At 40.3% G+C, this 16322-nt stretch overlaps 1 protein-coding gene across 7 annotated transcripts in view; it reads right to left on the reverse strand.

The window, feature by feature from the left end:
* Positions 1–16322, reverse strand: part of slc20a2 (solute carrier family 20 member 2) — a 52035-nt gene that overhangs the window by 11702 nt on the left and 24011 nt on the right. For all 7 annotated transcript variants that reach the window (XM_051421680.1, XM_051421679.1, XM_051421684.1 and 4 more), the window contains exons 2-9: positions 11965–12528; positions 9633–9773; positions 8840–8925; positions 6542–6638; positions 6200–6319; positions 4600–4833; positions 3262–3898; positions 2821–3006 (exon numbers count right to left, since the gene is read on the reverse strand). In XM_051421680.1, the coding sequence (XP_051277640.1) occupies positions 2821–3006; positions 3262–3898; positions 4600–4833; positions 6200–6319; positions 6542–6638; positions 8840–8925; positions 9633–9773; positions 11965–12253 (1790 nt within the window). In that variant the 5' untranslated portion in view covers positions 12254–12528. The remainder of the gene's footprint in view (positions 1–2820; positions 3007–3261; positions 3899–4599; positions 4834–6199; positions 6320–6541; positions 6639–8839; positions 8926–9632; positions 9774–11964; positions 12529–16322) is intronic.

Genomic DNA, 16322 nt, shown 5'->3' on the forward strand with positions numbered 1-16322 from the left:
TCTCTCTCTCTCTCTCTCTCTCTCTCTCTCTCTCTCTCTCTCTCAAATTCAAATTCAAATTCAAAATGGGCTTTATTGGCATGAAAGTTTTTAAAGAAACAATATTGCCAAAGCAAAGCATTCAAATACAATACAATAAATCAAAGATATATACATCATGAATATTATATTAGTTATATACAGTGTGATTTTTGTGTCTTCCTGTTTCGATTGCCAGTTTGTGGTCACTGAGCCTGTACTTGGTTAGGATCTGTCTCTGCTTTCTATCTCTGACAGTAGAGAGATATTCTGCTACTTAATCATCTCTTTTAAGGGCAAGATAACATTCCAATCTACTTTGGCTTTTAGTTGTTTCTTCCCAATGTTTGTAGAGCAGCGTTGTTGTGAGGCTGGTCAGAGTGTGTCTGAGAGAGGGCAGTTAGCCTTCTCTCTCTCTCTCTCTCAAAAAGTATTCATTGATGCACTCATCATCTAAATTCTACAGAGCTGTGATACCTGTTCTGCGTTTAACTGAGATTTACAATAGGTTGTTTCACAGTAGACATTTTAACTTGTAATAAAAAGCACAAGTTTACTAATAACATTAATAATGTCTTTGTTCTCTTCAGGTGTCAGTAAGTCATTACAGTGTGACAGTGAGCCAGCAGGTACATTACCAGAACGCTGAAACTGAAGCAGATAAATGGAACTCAGCCATTGTTAATTTTATTATTTATATGTGTGCTTTTCCTACTGTGACAAGTGAAAATGTCCTCTGTGAAAAATGACCCATTCATCAGGAATGGCAGAGCAGACAGTCTTTCTGGAGACAGGACATATTTTTGTTCAAGTGTTCCCTTTGCCTCCTCAAACATATGCTCAGCCACCAACTACAGACACACAACTGCACCTACACACACACTTTCCTGCCCTTGCCCCAAACAAACTTCTTTGTCAGGTTGATGCATGGAAACAGACACTGGAGGAAAGAGTGCCTTTGGAACAGTGAACCAGAGCTAATTTGTCTTTTGAGTCCTGGCGAAAAACTAAGCTGGTGATGGAAGAGGGAGATTAAAGAGAAAGAAAGAAGGCACAGAGATAGAGAGAGGGGCCAAAATCGAGAGAGAGGGAAAAATAATTAGATGATGTGAGCGTGAGAACAATTGCGGGACTTAAAAGTTAGAGGTGAGATGCCAATAAAAAAAAAAAAGATGAATAGATGCAGTGAGGAGATTCGGAAGGAATGAAAAAGTTTAGAAGGAATGAAAAAGTTTAGAAGGAATGAAGAAGAGGAAGTACAGGGTTAACTGCAAAAACAAGGATTCAAAGGAGAGGGCAGAAAGACTATGAAAACAAGGAGGACAGAGGGGAAAAAGAAAAGAGCAGAGAAGGAGTCAGGCTGGCGTCCCTCCCTGTGGTTGGAGAAGAGAGGCCAGGGTTCCCACTGTGGCTTTGCCCCTCCCTCACTCTTCCTGCTCTACTTCTCTTCATCCAGAATGCCAAACAACTTCCTGAAACCCTGTGTGATGTTCCTGCCAGGCAACAGAGTATACACACACATACACACACACACTCTCTCTCTCTGTCTTATAGACCTTAATATGTATGCGTGCACACATACAGTACATTCACTGCACAACGACCTGCAGGCATTCAGCCTGGCTTCTTCAAGCTGACACGATACACACAAACATCCTTGAGGTATGCACGCGCGCACGCCAACACACACACACACACACACACACACACACACACACACACACACACACACACACACACACACACACACACACACACACACACACACACACACACACACACACACAGTTTGTGTGGGAGGATGAGAGGACAGAAGAAAGAGCAAGAGATTGATCTCAAGGACAGAGCAGCAGCAGTCGGTGGATAAGGATGCGTGATGTCCACTGTTTACATTGTGAGACGGAGTGAGCCCAGGGGCTTTATATGTTGTTGTCCAAAAGACTACGTACTTATTCATAATTATTATGTAATCAGTCAGAGGGCAGAAGAAAAATTATGTATGATTTCTACTTGAACATGTTCCAAAGGAGTAAAGAATTAGGTCTAGCAAAGTCAAAATGTGTAATTGCATTATGCAATATAGAGATAATTATATATTTATCCTCAAATAGTTTACACATCTTTTAAAAGGGGACAGAAAATATCCTTTAACTTTTATATTGTACTGTATCTAAAATAAATGTATTCAAATATATCTTTACATTAAAGTGATGAAATCAGTCTGCCCTCTTGATGAGAAATATTAATATCATTCACATATATGCGTTTACAGATGCAACCAACAGAGAAAGGGCAAATACAACATTGTACTTGCAGGTTGCTTGTGTTGTTAAAATGTGTGTGCGCCTGCAGCGGCAGCTCTGTTTGGGAAGTAGAGAGTGGTTAATCAGTGCATGCTCGAGAGAAAAACCCATCATTAGTCATTAGTTTACTGTACCTGTGAACAGGGAGCAGCTGAAACAGAGCAGGCACTCTAACCACGATTGTGCTGCTTTAGGTTTATACATTTTCCTGTCAGCTAATTTGCGTCTTTAATAACAGCCATATTAAATACATTGTGTGTGTAATACAACTGTGTGCACATAAAAACTTACCAAGGAAGATGTTGCACCCGATGGACTCGTTTATGTCTTGGCTTTTTGGAGACATGTTGGAATCTCTCTCTCTCTCTCTCTCTCTCACTCTTTTTCTTTCTCAACCATTTCCACATATACAGACGCACGCACACATGCATGCACACACACATAAATACACACATACACACACCCTTCCCCCCACTCTCCCATACGGTGGCTTTCTCACCTTGAGGGGGTGATGGGAGTCAGGTCTTTCCCCATGGTCTGGATGACGCGGCGGCCCCACACCCACAGGCCGGCACAGATGCCTATACCACCGTAAAACAGCAGCCAGACGGGAGTGGCGGCGTCCTGCATGACACCGCCCTGGTCGTAGATCATCCACAGTGCCACTAGGGGCCCGATGGCATTACTGCAAAGATGAGAATATGAAATATAGAATTTATGCTAGACTGAACATCAAGGACAAAATGACATCAAAGCAGCAGAATACAGATGATTCCTCTATTTGTTGTTGCTGTTGTTGTCTGTGAAACATTACTTGTATGAAAAAGGCAAAAAGCATCAGGTAAAATAAAATATATGATCAGATACAAGGGAAATGTAATTTGACCGATTTTTGGCTAGATAGGATGTTGTATGTCTTCTAAGCAGCAGGAGGCAGCACCTGACATCGTTTCCTCCATGGGCAAAGGAGCCGAAGCAGGCGGTCAGGATCTGCAGGAAGTGGAAAAGCAGGTACACCTCAGGCTTATCTTTCTCCTCGTTATCCTCCTCGGCCAAGTCGTCCAGAGGAACCGGAGCTGGAGCCCCCTCTTCCTCCACCCCCTCCAGCTCTGTGGCTAGCTTCATCTCCACCCCACCCTCCTCTGCCTCGATCTCAGCCTCCGCCACAGCGTTACAGTACGATGAGTAGCTATCGTAGCGTACCCTCTTCTTGGAGTAGGACACGCTGTTGCTCCTGCCGCCTCCCTCTCCCACCAACTTTTCACTGTCTTCGCGTGACTCCGTACGGATGAGCGGCTGGACGGGCATGCCGCATATAGCAGCTGTGTAGCAGGTGTAGCTGTTGTTGCGGCGCAGCAAGCGGTAATTGTTGTCAGCTGGGCCGGCGTTGGAGCCCGAGCGGTCGCTGTCATCCATGCGGCCCAGGTGGATTTTGTGAAGCAGATCTTTATACAGACCTGAGTCCTTGTGCACAGTGTGGTAGACCTGGCCATCGCTGCGCATGTGGCCATCGAAGCTGAAGCTGCCGTTGGAGATGGGTGACTTGAGGCAGCCGTTGGTCATTGAGTGGGTCCGGCCTGAAGGAGAGACGATGAAGAAGTGGTGCACAAAGTTCATGAAGATCAACACAGTAGCCAAGTAGTATCTAATAGCAGCACATTTACAGTTTCTCCTTGAATATACATTTACATATGGTAAATTTATTAAAGAGAGAAGGCGATTTCCAAATAGGGCACTCTAAGCCCTGTTAATTAAATTTTTTGTAATTTGTTTGCCATATTGTCTTTTGAAAAATGAAGCTGAAAAAGTATGCAATATACTCATTTGCAATGAAAAATTGAGACACCATCTTTTTTACCCACTGATGGATTAACAATTATTGTAGTCACTGTAAAAATATATATTTTATTGTTATAATATTGTCTTGTAGGTAGGTTTTATATTCATTCTAACTTATATTCTTCATGTAAACTTAATTATAAAATAATAAATCTTAAAAATAATTGATCAATTGTCAAACCATAAACATAAAGCTTGATGAAGGCAGGATGGCAGTAAGAAAAAATTTCTACCAACTCATGTTCATGTTCAATACTTCATTTACCATTAATGTTATAGTTTTGATAAGCCCAAGTTATAAAAGTCATATTAAGCAGCAACAGATATACAGTTACTCTCCTCATCCACAATGATTACACAGTGAACACAGTTTCCAGTCAAGAACAGATATAGTGATCAACCGGCACATCTCAAATTAAAAATAATATTCCAGTATTACCATACACCCTGCCATTTGGCAGGACCGTGCCTCCATTAGCCAGGTTGGTGAGCTCTCCACTGGAGTCGCGGGTGCCCCGTTCACTGCTGCCCCCAGTGAGCGGCAACACAGCCTCATCTGTGCCCTTGGCCCCTGGTAGCTCCTTAAAGACGGGGCTCTCTTCCTCCTCCTCTGGTATCTTGTCCAGGCTCTCATCAGAGATCCGGGACAGAGCCTGCTCCTTCTTTAGACGACCTGGAGGAGATCAAGCAGTGCAAGGTTTAGTGAAGAGTGCATCCTGGAGTGACAAAATATCACCACTTAAACATTTAAATCCTCTTAACAATGCTAACACAGTGTTTACAGGGCCGTGTATACCAATAATGAGGAGAACACCTGTATTTATATGTTGGGTTTATATTCTAATATGTCTGAGGGATCATTTACAGAACAACAAAACAATCAAATATTATCTGGATGATTTCCAATTAGGGCAAGCTGATGAAATCAGGACATGAGTTTCACATGTGAAGTCACTAATTTTGGCACACATATCTTTTTTTTAATATACATTTTTTAATGCATTTTTTTAAAAAACTGTATTGTTACTCTGCAATAATATTAATAATAATCAGTCAGAAAATGCCTGGTTTCAGGTTAGAAAAAGAGAAAACTATGCAGCAACATTCCACAAACACAAGTATAGCCATCAGCTGATCCTAATCCCGGTGCTGATAGACTTGTTGCCCTCCTACTCCTCAAAACAACCCTCAGTACAAACACATAAACTCAGCCATTGCCCATTTCATTTTGACGGATGCAGTAATATCCAGATTAGGACCGATAATATCACCTATAATCCTCACAGGAATTCAGAGGTCAAGACACGTTAAGCAATGGGTGAAGTTGGCCTCACTCGTATGCGTGGTCAATGGAAAGTTCGAGAAAATAATTGTTCTATTTTAAGCCAAAACGTGGATGTTATCCCTTCAGTAACAGCACCCCTTATTCTGTTTCATGTCAACCTTAATTTTTTTGTTCATATCGATACAAAGCATTTATCTGGTCTATCAGTTTGGAAATATTACTGGCCTCTAAGACTTGTGGCTTAACAGTTTGAGTCTGTATATCCTGCATGACATTAGGTTGAATTGAACAGACTGGCTGCCTTGCTTATGTCCACCACTCCTTCAGTTATTCCACCTACTGCTCTTTCCACTGTTTTATTTAATGTGTCATGTGTTTTATGGCGTTGTCTGCTTTGCTGCAGGCTTATTTTCCCATTAGGGAAACAATCCCTAACCTTGATCTGAAAGCTTTCTGGACTGCAGGCTATGAACTTAACCCCTTGCATGTGGCCAAGCAGCTACACGCCTAAGAAGTGTCTAAGCAACGCAAATGGAATACCACACAGAGTTCACAGGGTTTTTGGTGGCTTTAGTGCCTCTGGCAGAGGCCAACGAGGAAGCACATCCGCTGGCATCTCGTTTAACGTCAGAGCACAGAGTGTGCAAGCAGAGGCTGCGGCGCTGTTGTGTTGGGCCTGGGTCAGAGTGCTTGGCTTTCAGATGGCGTGAGAAAGACTAGACACACACACACAGACACACACACAGATACCCACTTGCTATTTTCCTCCTCATCCAGGGACAGACGAATATCCACACCACGCCTGCACAGATCAGCGACTCAGCTAAAGTAATGAGAAAGATGGCCCACACCGGTAGCATCTCTAACCCAAGCACTGCAATTAATGAACACACACAAGTATAAGAAAACAACACTTTGCAAGTAGTTTCAAAGCATTACAATTTAGTCATACTCTAGTCACACCATCAAATGGAATTTTGAGCAAGCAAACGATACTGGCGCCATCACCCGTTAAGACTGAGATGATAATTTGATCATATGTTGGTGTCAGACTAAATAAACAGATACAACATCTCTATTAGGAATAAGCACTTACATGGAGCTCCAGTGTACATGATGGAGAATGTGTTGATCCCAATTGTGGAGGCGTAGAAGAGGGGGAGCGCTCGCAAGCCGTTGGGAACAGAGTCGTCCTATGTGGAAAAAACACACATACAGATTTTAAGTAGTTTCTCATATTTAAGGATTCAAGGTTATTTAATAGTCAATCCAGTGTTGTAGAATGAAATTCAAATTGTAGTTTCCTTAATGCTACCTAAAAAGACATGCATGTTTATCAACTATTAGTAAAATGTAATGGTTCAAAGCAAATCTGTAATTAAAAAAACTGAATAACTGCAACTATTTAGATAATTTCAGTGAAATTTCAAATAAAACTTTTTTTTTACTTAAATTCTCTATTTTTTTGTCATATATACTAATAGATGAAATATCTTTGGGTTTTAGACTGATGGTTAGATAAAACAAGTAATTTGAAGATGTCACCTCAAGCTCTTCCTGTAATTTGAAAGATTAGTCAATAATGAAACTCATCATTACGTGCATCCCTATCAGTATTGGGAAATACTTGTATTGATACTGACTACATATATTCTACTTAAGGCTTTATTATTTTTAGATTTTCTTATCTTTCCATTTATTAAACCTGCGTCCCTCCTGTTTAATTTCCTATGTAATGACCAAGCTGCAATTATTCGCAGCTCTTCATCATGTCAACGTGTCCCTCAGGAAGATGAGAAGTTCACTTCTCACTAACTATACATCACTGTGGGCAAGGCAAGCTTTAAATATAGAAGTGCACATTAGGTTGCGATGTACACAAGTTAGATTTGTCTTTACAGTCACTTCTTGTGTCCGAGAAAATGATCAAAATGATGTATGAATATCAAGTGTTAACGGGTGTTTGCAATGTTTACTGTATGCGTTTTTGTTGTGGTGACAATTCTTAACATACAGTTTCACATGCTGACATCAAATAAAACCACAACTTCCTTCTGAGGTCAGACATTCAGGTCAGGTCGATTCAAAGGTGTGGAAATAGTGAAACTAGATATACAACAATTCACTTTTGCACAATGTGTGGTTTATGAAGAGTTTGATACGCAGTATGACCCAACGTACTAAGGTAAAAGTCTCACATCTACAAACTAAACCCATTGTCTTGCATGTGCAGTTTAGAAAACACAGCATAGATGTAATAGAAAGCTTAAATATTCTGACTTAACTGATGCAAATAGCCTGTAGAGACAGAAATGAACTCACCCGAATTTGACCCAGCTACACAACAACTCTAGTCCAAATGACAAATCGTCCTATGACTCATTCATACATAATTCCGCAGTCGTGACCTCTCTTCCTGGTCTGCCAGAGATTGCCAGTTACATAACAGAAGATCAGCAAATGTTGACAAATCAAATGGATTTTATCTGTGCTGAAGTTCTATGGACAGGTATGTGTGTCTACATGTATGTCTGTGTATACTTTCTGGTGTTTTAAACTCCTGGACCTGGAAAAGTCATATAACATAATTTTTCATGGTCAGTATTCCAGAGTCCTCATTTTTAAGTTATTTATGTTACATTTCCACACTAAAATGTCTATAAACACTACACCTATGTTATATATTTTGATGTTTGAGTTGTGTACCAACATGTTTCCAACAATATATATCGATGTGTTTCACTGGTTGCCTGTCAATGCAGTCATATCCCCTTTGCACGTGTGTCTGCATCCTCATCTGCCAGAAGTGGTCATATAATTACTTTTTATCCAGTTTACAGCAACATTTTTACAATACAAACTATATATTTTAACCAGAGGAAGGATTTTAGTCATTTGACGTCTGGATCCTAAGAGAAACAAGCTGAGCATACATTAGCAGCATCTTAGCTTGCAAGGCCTCGAGGATGACCATTGTTTGTGAACAGTGTCAGAGAAACACCGATTTATAAGCTGAAACAGCTTATCATTTCTTTTGGAGAAGAGGACCTCTGCTGATAATTTGGCTCCCAGTAGAAACCTCCTGAATGATTAACACTGAAGGAATCCTAACCAGGAGAAGCTGACTGCAATGACGGCAATGGTGGTGTAAAAAGACAACTCCCATGATCCCACGCTTCTTCACGATGTCAACAAACTTTGTCTTTTGTTACGGTTTTGATGTGAAACACCCCCTAGTGGTAGGAATTACATATTGTACATTAAAGCTTATAGCCTAAATGTTTATAGAGGTTAAATTCTACATATATTATTCAGTTAGATACTGAACTAGAAATATGACCTGTAACGGAGGGGTTGTGTTGATTTGTGTTTGTGCTTAGCAATGTGGTCACACCTTGATGAGGATGAAGTGTCTGATAAGCATGAAGAGGAGTCCAGACATGAGTCCAGAGAGCAAGGGGGAGATGAACCACGATGACACTAGAGAGGGAGGAGAACATGTCATCAGAAAAGAACAGCAACACACTTGCTTACACACTAAATCACATAGTGGCAAATGTCTTTTTGTTCCCGGCTTAGCATCTGTTCTTCACTAGTCATTTCCTACACTTCCCAGAACAGTGGTACTCAGATTTTGTACTAAAAAAGATGATTACCACAGAGTAGAAATACTTGGTTACAAGTACAAGTGCTGCTTTCAAATGTTCCAATGTTTAAGTAAAAGTACAAAAATATAAGTAGTTAAGAATAGTGCTTGCGTAAACGTACTTGCTTACTTTCCACCGCTGTCCCAGAATGACTTCCAACCCTTAAGGAACAGTCATTAACTTTTTAAATTGAGCTGTGGTTTATACATGCATCTGAGATAAAGCTAGTGTTTTACTTTAAAGAATGTCTTGTGGCTGCATTGCATGCAGGTCTATTGAGACTCCCAATGGTGGAGAAATCTATAACTCTGCCTCTTCTAAAACAGATGTGTGTAAAATGGTCAAGGGAGTCGTCCACTGTAGCTGTACTGGAAATATCTCAGTGTGGTGATTTTTAATTGATATTAGTTTTCAATAGAAAAGCTGCACTTTTGTGAGTATGAGTAATTGTATGTAAAAACTGTGTGCTGTATGGAAACACTGTAGCAGGCATGACGATATACAGTAAGCATATAGGTCTCACAGAGCCCGAGCCATTACCAATCTTGACGAGCTGCATCCACTGTACTCCCCTGGTGCCGATGGCCACCATGGAGAAGCCGATGGTGGCACCAACAATGCAGTGAGTCCCAGAGACAGGCAGTTTGAGGAAGGAGGCGATTAGCTGCCAGACTGCTGAGCCTGTGAATAAAAAAAAACAAAACACCACACAGATCTCAGACATTGTTCATATTTTATTAGCAACTGTTTTCCATCAGAAATGTAGTTCTGGAACAAAGGAAAGTACAAACTGTGAACTAGAGAAAACAATACCACAATGTTTGTGCTCAAATAGGGAGTTATGCTACTGTTTGTTGTTAACTTTACTGTACTGAAGCCTTTTTGCTTAAGGTTTGGGTTGTGTGTAAAGGTTGGGACAAATTAACCTGTATTTTAAGTTTCACTCTAATATGAAAACCGCAGACACATTATTCCCTACGACCACATAGTATAAGTTAAAGAAAATACCTTTACAGGTATAGTACAAACATAGTTAGTATATAGTATAAACATCACCATAAAGAGATGTTAGATATTATACTAGAACATATGGGATTATATATCTTTGATGAAAAGGTGACTCTGTAGACAATGCTTCATTTATCGAGACGAAAATCCCACAGCGTCTGTTAACACAATCTGTTCCCGGAGGTAAATGTACTTTGTTATTTTTGGGCATCTGATACTTATTGTCAAGCTTGGAGGTTATTTTCATATTCTAAACTGTGTCATTTCTGTCAATAGTAGTATTTTCCTGCTTTTATCTTATCAAATCAAATGTAAAAAAGTCTGTATAAACAATATGCCAGTAAAAAACATTTCCTGTTTGATGTTTAACAAATGTTGAGTGTTCCAGCGACACGGGAATCCCCTGTGCGTAATATCGCCTTATTTATCACAGTTTCCCAGCAGTCACTCTGTCATTAAAATGGCATTGTCTCAACGGGAGCCCCATTGTTTTCTGTTCTGCACCATGCATTTACTGCGGTAATCTAATGCTCATGAGTGAAGCTACTGTTGATAATCAACGATTCCTGCTTCATGTGTTTTAATGCAAGCGCAGGTCTCCTCTGTGAAGCAGCTCGGGAGACTTTGACAAATGTTAGTTAACATTACAAAAAAATTTGATCATGAGGTTCATCTGGAAATAGATTAAACGTTTTTCACATTGTATGTCTGAGAGTTGCTTTGACAAGGACAAAACAAATTTTATAACATCTCTCATAAATCCAAGTGGTTTGCAAAACAAGTGCAGATGTTATTCAGATGAACAACTGAACTTTTACCAACTAAAGTACAAAAACAACTCTGCAAGAGTTATGGGATTTAGTAATTTACTTTTGGTTTGCGAGCAAGAAGAAAAACAGGGAGTCACAAACTGGGTAGATGAACAGTTGGAGAAGCTTTTTTTATTTTGGGAAAACCTCAAACATGTAATGAAGATGAGCGATGCCTCTCTCCTGGTGTATGTATGTATGTATCCTATGGATATTCGGCTGCAGCATGGACTCTGATCACAGCAGCTCGGAGCATTTCAGAGCTGTTTGTAAGGTAGACGAGTATGGGACAATGTGTGAATGTTACATGTATTGGAATAATCTGACATGCTATTGTGTCTGCCCACAGGTCAGGATATGACAAAAAAAAGTGACTCAAGTTGAAGTACAGTTGCACAGGAGGTGTGGAGGTGGAGAGTTTAACATTTACATAAACAAACGTGTGTACTGTTAAACGTGAATAGCAGAGGGAACGGCAGTGTTTGCAGCACGATAACGGATATAAATGTATCTACAAGTAGAAATACTTACAAGAGCTAAATTATTCTAGCTTTGTAAATGTGAGGATTTTATTTTTTATTATTATTATTATGTTTTATTCTGTTTTTGAAAAACTAACAACTAGAATAGGTCACCTTGAGCTGTAGGAACTTTTTTACTACTTGTTGTTTCAGTACTAATATCCATCTATGACCCCCTGCAATCCTGTCTCTCATCCACAGTCATGTGGTTATAAGTTAGAGATTTAGGGTCTCTTATGTGACTCACTGTATTAGTGCTGCAATCAACTTATCTAGTATCTATCTAACTTTACCTATATCATTAATAATCCATCCACTGTATTTTTAATTTGTGTAAAACTGTGAAAAAATATGATTTCCCACATCTTCAAATTCTAAACATCTAAACATATTCAAATTTACTGCCATATATGACAAACAAGAGCAGCAAATCCTCCTTGTGAAGCTGATATCTCAAGATTTTGCTTGAAAAAAAAAGACTAAAATGATTAATCAATCGCCAAAATAGTAAACTGAAAATTCAGCACAACTTACCGACCATAGCGCTGACCTCCCCTGCCATGAGCACGGGCACCGTTTCATTGTACAGGTTGACATCTATGATGCCCTTTCGGATCGTCTCACCCACTTTGGCCCCTAGTAGCATTGAGCCCAGCGTCTCAAAGATAGATGCCAGGATACAGGCCTGCTTCAGTGTGACCACACCGGACCCCACTGCTGTTCCGAAAGAATTGGCCACATCATTGGCGCCGACTGAAAAGGCCAATATGAAGGCAATGATGAAGCCAATAATGACCATCCATAGGTACGGTTCCAGATCCATCTTGATGTAATTTCACCAGACAAAAAATCCAAGCGGAGAAAAACTAGCTTAAATATTCTAAAAAAAACTAAAAGAAGTGCTCTGTGCGTTTTTAGCGGAGGACTTGATAAGGCCGCTCCTTTTCTTCGTCCCCTGGTTATAAAGAGTTCGAGGGGAGAAGCACAGCCGCTAACTAAGCGTTTGGAGCTCAGTCCAAAGATTGGAGACTAGTGATGGTGGGTGCAGGGAGCATTCCATAGCTTAGTGTGAGACAGTCTGTCTGCACGGTCCTTCACCTGCAAGAGAAACAAGAGAGAAGAGACACAGAAACAGATTAGTGTCATAAGCCATGATAACTCCTTTTCAACAACAGCTACCATCTGACAACACCTCCCTGTGACTTCTTCAGAAAACCTAAAAACAAGGGATGGGAGGGACCAAAAGAGATAGGAGGAGAGCTTATGAGACCAGAAGACAACCCCCGCCCCCCCTCCCAAAAGAAGAAACTTAAGGATTTAGGATGGATGATGATGACAACGCAGAACTGGCCTGGATGAAACGGAGAGAGCACTCCAGTACACTCCAGCGGGGAAAGCTGAGGACATCTCACATAGCCACAATAGGAAATCACTGCCTCACTTCAAAGAAATCAAATCAGACCGTTGCAGAGGGCCTGCTGACAGTACAGAGACTATAAAAAGACCACAGTATCCAGAGTGAGATGTGAGCAATGCTCCCAACATTAGAGTGGACTATTAACACCTTATCCCCACACAACGGGGCAGCTGGCATCTCTGCCAAACCTGCTTTTATTACTGCTTTTGTTTGTCAGGTCCTCCTACATCCAGATAGCCTTTGACAGGAAAATATAATTCACCAAGTTTCCATATTAGTCCATCAGACTATCTCAACCACTATCACTTTCATGTCTGCCACACAGTGATGCCAAAACTGATAAGACTTCTGAATAGGCAGAATTACCAAGGATATCAAATGTTTTCCATCACGATATTAAAGCCTCTCCTGAAATGTCTGAAGGCATTTTGATCAAGCTGATGTACTTCATGTAGAAATGTTAATCAAGCGAAAGTTTCCCTGACAATCTGCTGGATGTTTGCAAGGCAAATTACATTACCCTTGTAATCTTTGCTCTTTCAGCCTCAGCGTGACTGCTACAGCGCTCACTGGGTGACAGTCAAAGGTACACACGAGTTTTGTAACAAGCTTTGGAGTACAAACTAAATCGAAGGTTTTGCTGCAGCACAAAATAAAAAATAAAAAAACTCATGGATTTATGTTAAGACTGCAATGCAGTAAGAACATCAGCAGTAAAGTTTTACTGCTGCTAGATGTCAGAACAGTTCACAAAACTGCACTTTGGGGGGTCAAGTAAACTGATAATAAAGTAGAGAACATGTACCTTCTCTGGATTCACTTCCATTGTGCCGATTACAATGAATGTAACACTTAAAAATCTTGGAGAGAGAGTGACATTCTCAATTTTAAGTTCATAGAAATACTCAAATAGGAAAGTAAATCACGTTTTTATGTAGACTTACGTTTTAGTTGCTCCACTTTTTAGGACACTCATCTTAACTTTCGTCAAACGTCTGATACTGACAACTAGTTTCAAAGCAAAATCACTTTTATGAAGAAGATCTCTATAGATCTTGAGATCTCTTTCTATGTAAATTAACAAGACTGTCACTTGTGTACACCAACCTAAACTGACAGCAAACAGGTAATCTAAAAAATGAAAGAATGACATTTCAGTGGTAAGTCCAGGCTAACAATACGTTTGATTGTCCTGTGAGAATACTTAAATACAGATTTTAAATTAGTAGTTTATTGTCAGAAAATTACTGCCAGTTATGTTGGAAATAATCAATAATAAGTCATGTTTAAGCAGAAATACCATTTCCTGACGTAGTGTGGATGAAAATATGAATCGATTAACTGAGATTTAGCTGTGGCTGTTAGCTGATCCTGTGACTCTCTTGTAATAAGAGTGCCGGGCTCTGCACTTGTTGGAAGTTGATCACATGAGATCTACCAGAACAACATGCAAATAGCCTCCCATGTCCCAGTAAAGTTCCACGAGGCTTATTTACATCGCAACAATGACAACAAGCTTTACAAGCGGATGATGAGGCCACCAACACTGAAGCCTCTGGTGGTCCTTGAGAAACCTCTACACCACAAATGACTTGGTCTGGGTTCTTTCTCCTCTTTTTCTTTTGCCTATGCCACATAATCAAAGTCATTTCATAGGGGTTAATGGCAGCACATTTCTATGGTTAAGCCAATTGTTAATGGGGAGAATTAAATGTAAACAGCTTGAAGGCCAGGCTCGTACATTTTCTCGGCATGAACTGACTGTGTGCTCCTCATTGCGTGGGGGCAGGCAGCTCCTTTCTAAATAGCCTGCGGCCAGTTATGGCTCCCTCCTCCCGACCAAGAGCTCCATCTGGAACAGTTGAGGTCACATACTGCTATCCTTTATCCTTTATTGAACCACAACACACACATAAAAAAATGATAATAATTTGTCTCTTGATCAAGTTCACACAAGACCTCCCTGAATGAGGATCTAGTACCTTAAGTGAACATTATTACATTGTTAATAGTAAAAAATCTAACAACAAATCTGACGTTTCATTTTCCTCAGATCCCTGGCCAGTTCTTTTTTATATGAAGGGAAAGAGAGCTCAGAGGGTGCCAAATCTCAAAAAGACTGAGTACAATTTGTGTGATAGTTCACTGATCCCTGAGGGGGAATTCTCTTTTCACTTGCTTCCCTCAAGAAAGAGATCAGAGCAAAGGATCAGTGCCACTGGACTTAAAGAGTCTTCAGGCAGAGGTTTGAGACTCATGGGCTGAGAGTAAACAGATAAACTGAGGCCATAAACTCATCAATAAATGAAATTGTGATTAAAAAGGTTAAGTTAATAATTCATGACCAAACATCACAATAAAATCTTAGGAAGGGATGTTATCTCTATCTGAAGCCCTAAAAATTCAATTGATTCCTTAAGTGCTTCATGTCACGTATAATTTGCCCTTAGAAGCAGAAACATTAAAATGCAATTTCATTAAGTCTGCACCAATATAGAAGTATTTTCAGGGCCTTCATAAGCCTGTCTCATCTTCCCATATTTTTGTTTGAAATCCTCTCTTCAGAAGTGCTGTACAAATAGTGCATTTTACCATCCATGTGTTGACAGTAGCAGACTTTGAAAGGACTAACACAAGACGCTGTGTAAATGTTTAATCCGGGGAACACCTCTGCCACAAGACGACCATGCAGTCAAATATGGCCGTCCCCCAGGCAGAACCAGAGACTTCACAGAAGAAACTGTCTGTGCAACGGTCAAACACGTCACCGGAGAAAGCAGAGAGCAAGTCATTCAAGTGTGTGTTTGTGTTTGTTTGTGTGTGTGTGTGTGTGTGTGTGTGTGTGTGTGTGTGTGTGTGTGTGTGTGTGTGTGTGTGTGTGTGTGTGTGTGTGTGTGGGCAAGTGTGAAGAGGAGGAAAGATGAGCGTGAGTGACTTGAGTGTGAGCGTGCACACAAATGCCAGGCCTTTTTAATCAGGTCTACAATTTTCTAAACAGGGCAACTCAACATGACAGCTGCAGCTGACGCTTGGTCCATTCTGAAGACCTCGTTGTGGTGTGATACATGAACACCAGCTCAAATACCGCCACTCCCAGTGCACATAAAAACTATTTTTTCCAGGGCTAAAAAGTGTACACTAAGAGGAGTCTAATGGTAATCTGTGTAGTCTTCTTATTGACTGCTGTGATAGGAGATTCAAATTGTTCCTAAGTCCTAGACGAAAGTAAAAAAAAAAAAAAGTCAACTAGTCTGATGGCAATATTAAAAAAACAATGTGCTTGAGCTTCGATAGCCTTTGTCAGGGTGACAGGATATTGTCAGTACATGCAGTGAAACCCAAAATTACGGCCAGTTAGAAAGCTGTATGTAGTTCAACCTTCAACCTAATAATCTGGGACATTTTGAGTTTAATAGTTCTCTCTTTCTGGAGGAAATTAATAGGGTGTTTTAATATGGTTCTACAATAGCTCAAG

This window comes from Dicentrarchus labrax, unplaced genomic scaffold (assembly GCF_905237075.1).
Source record: "Dicentrarchus labrax unplaced genomic scaffold, dlabrax2021, whole genome shotgun sequence".
Lineage (NCBI taxonomy): Eukaryota > Metazoa > Chordata > Actinopteri > Moronidae > Dicentrarchus > Dicentrarchus labrax.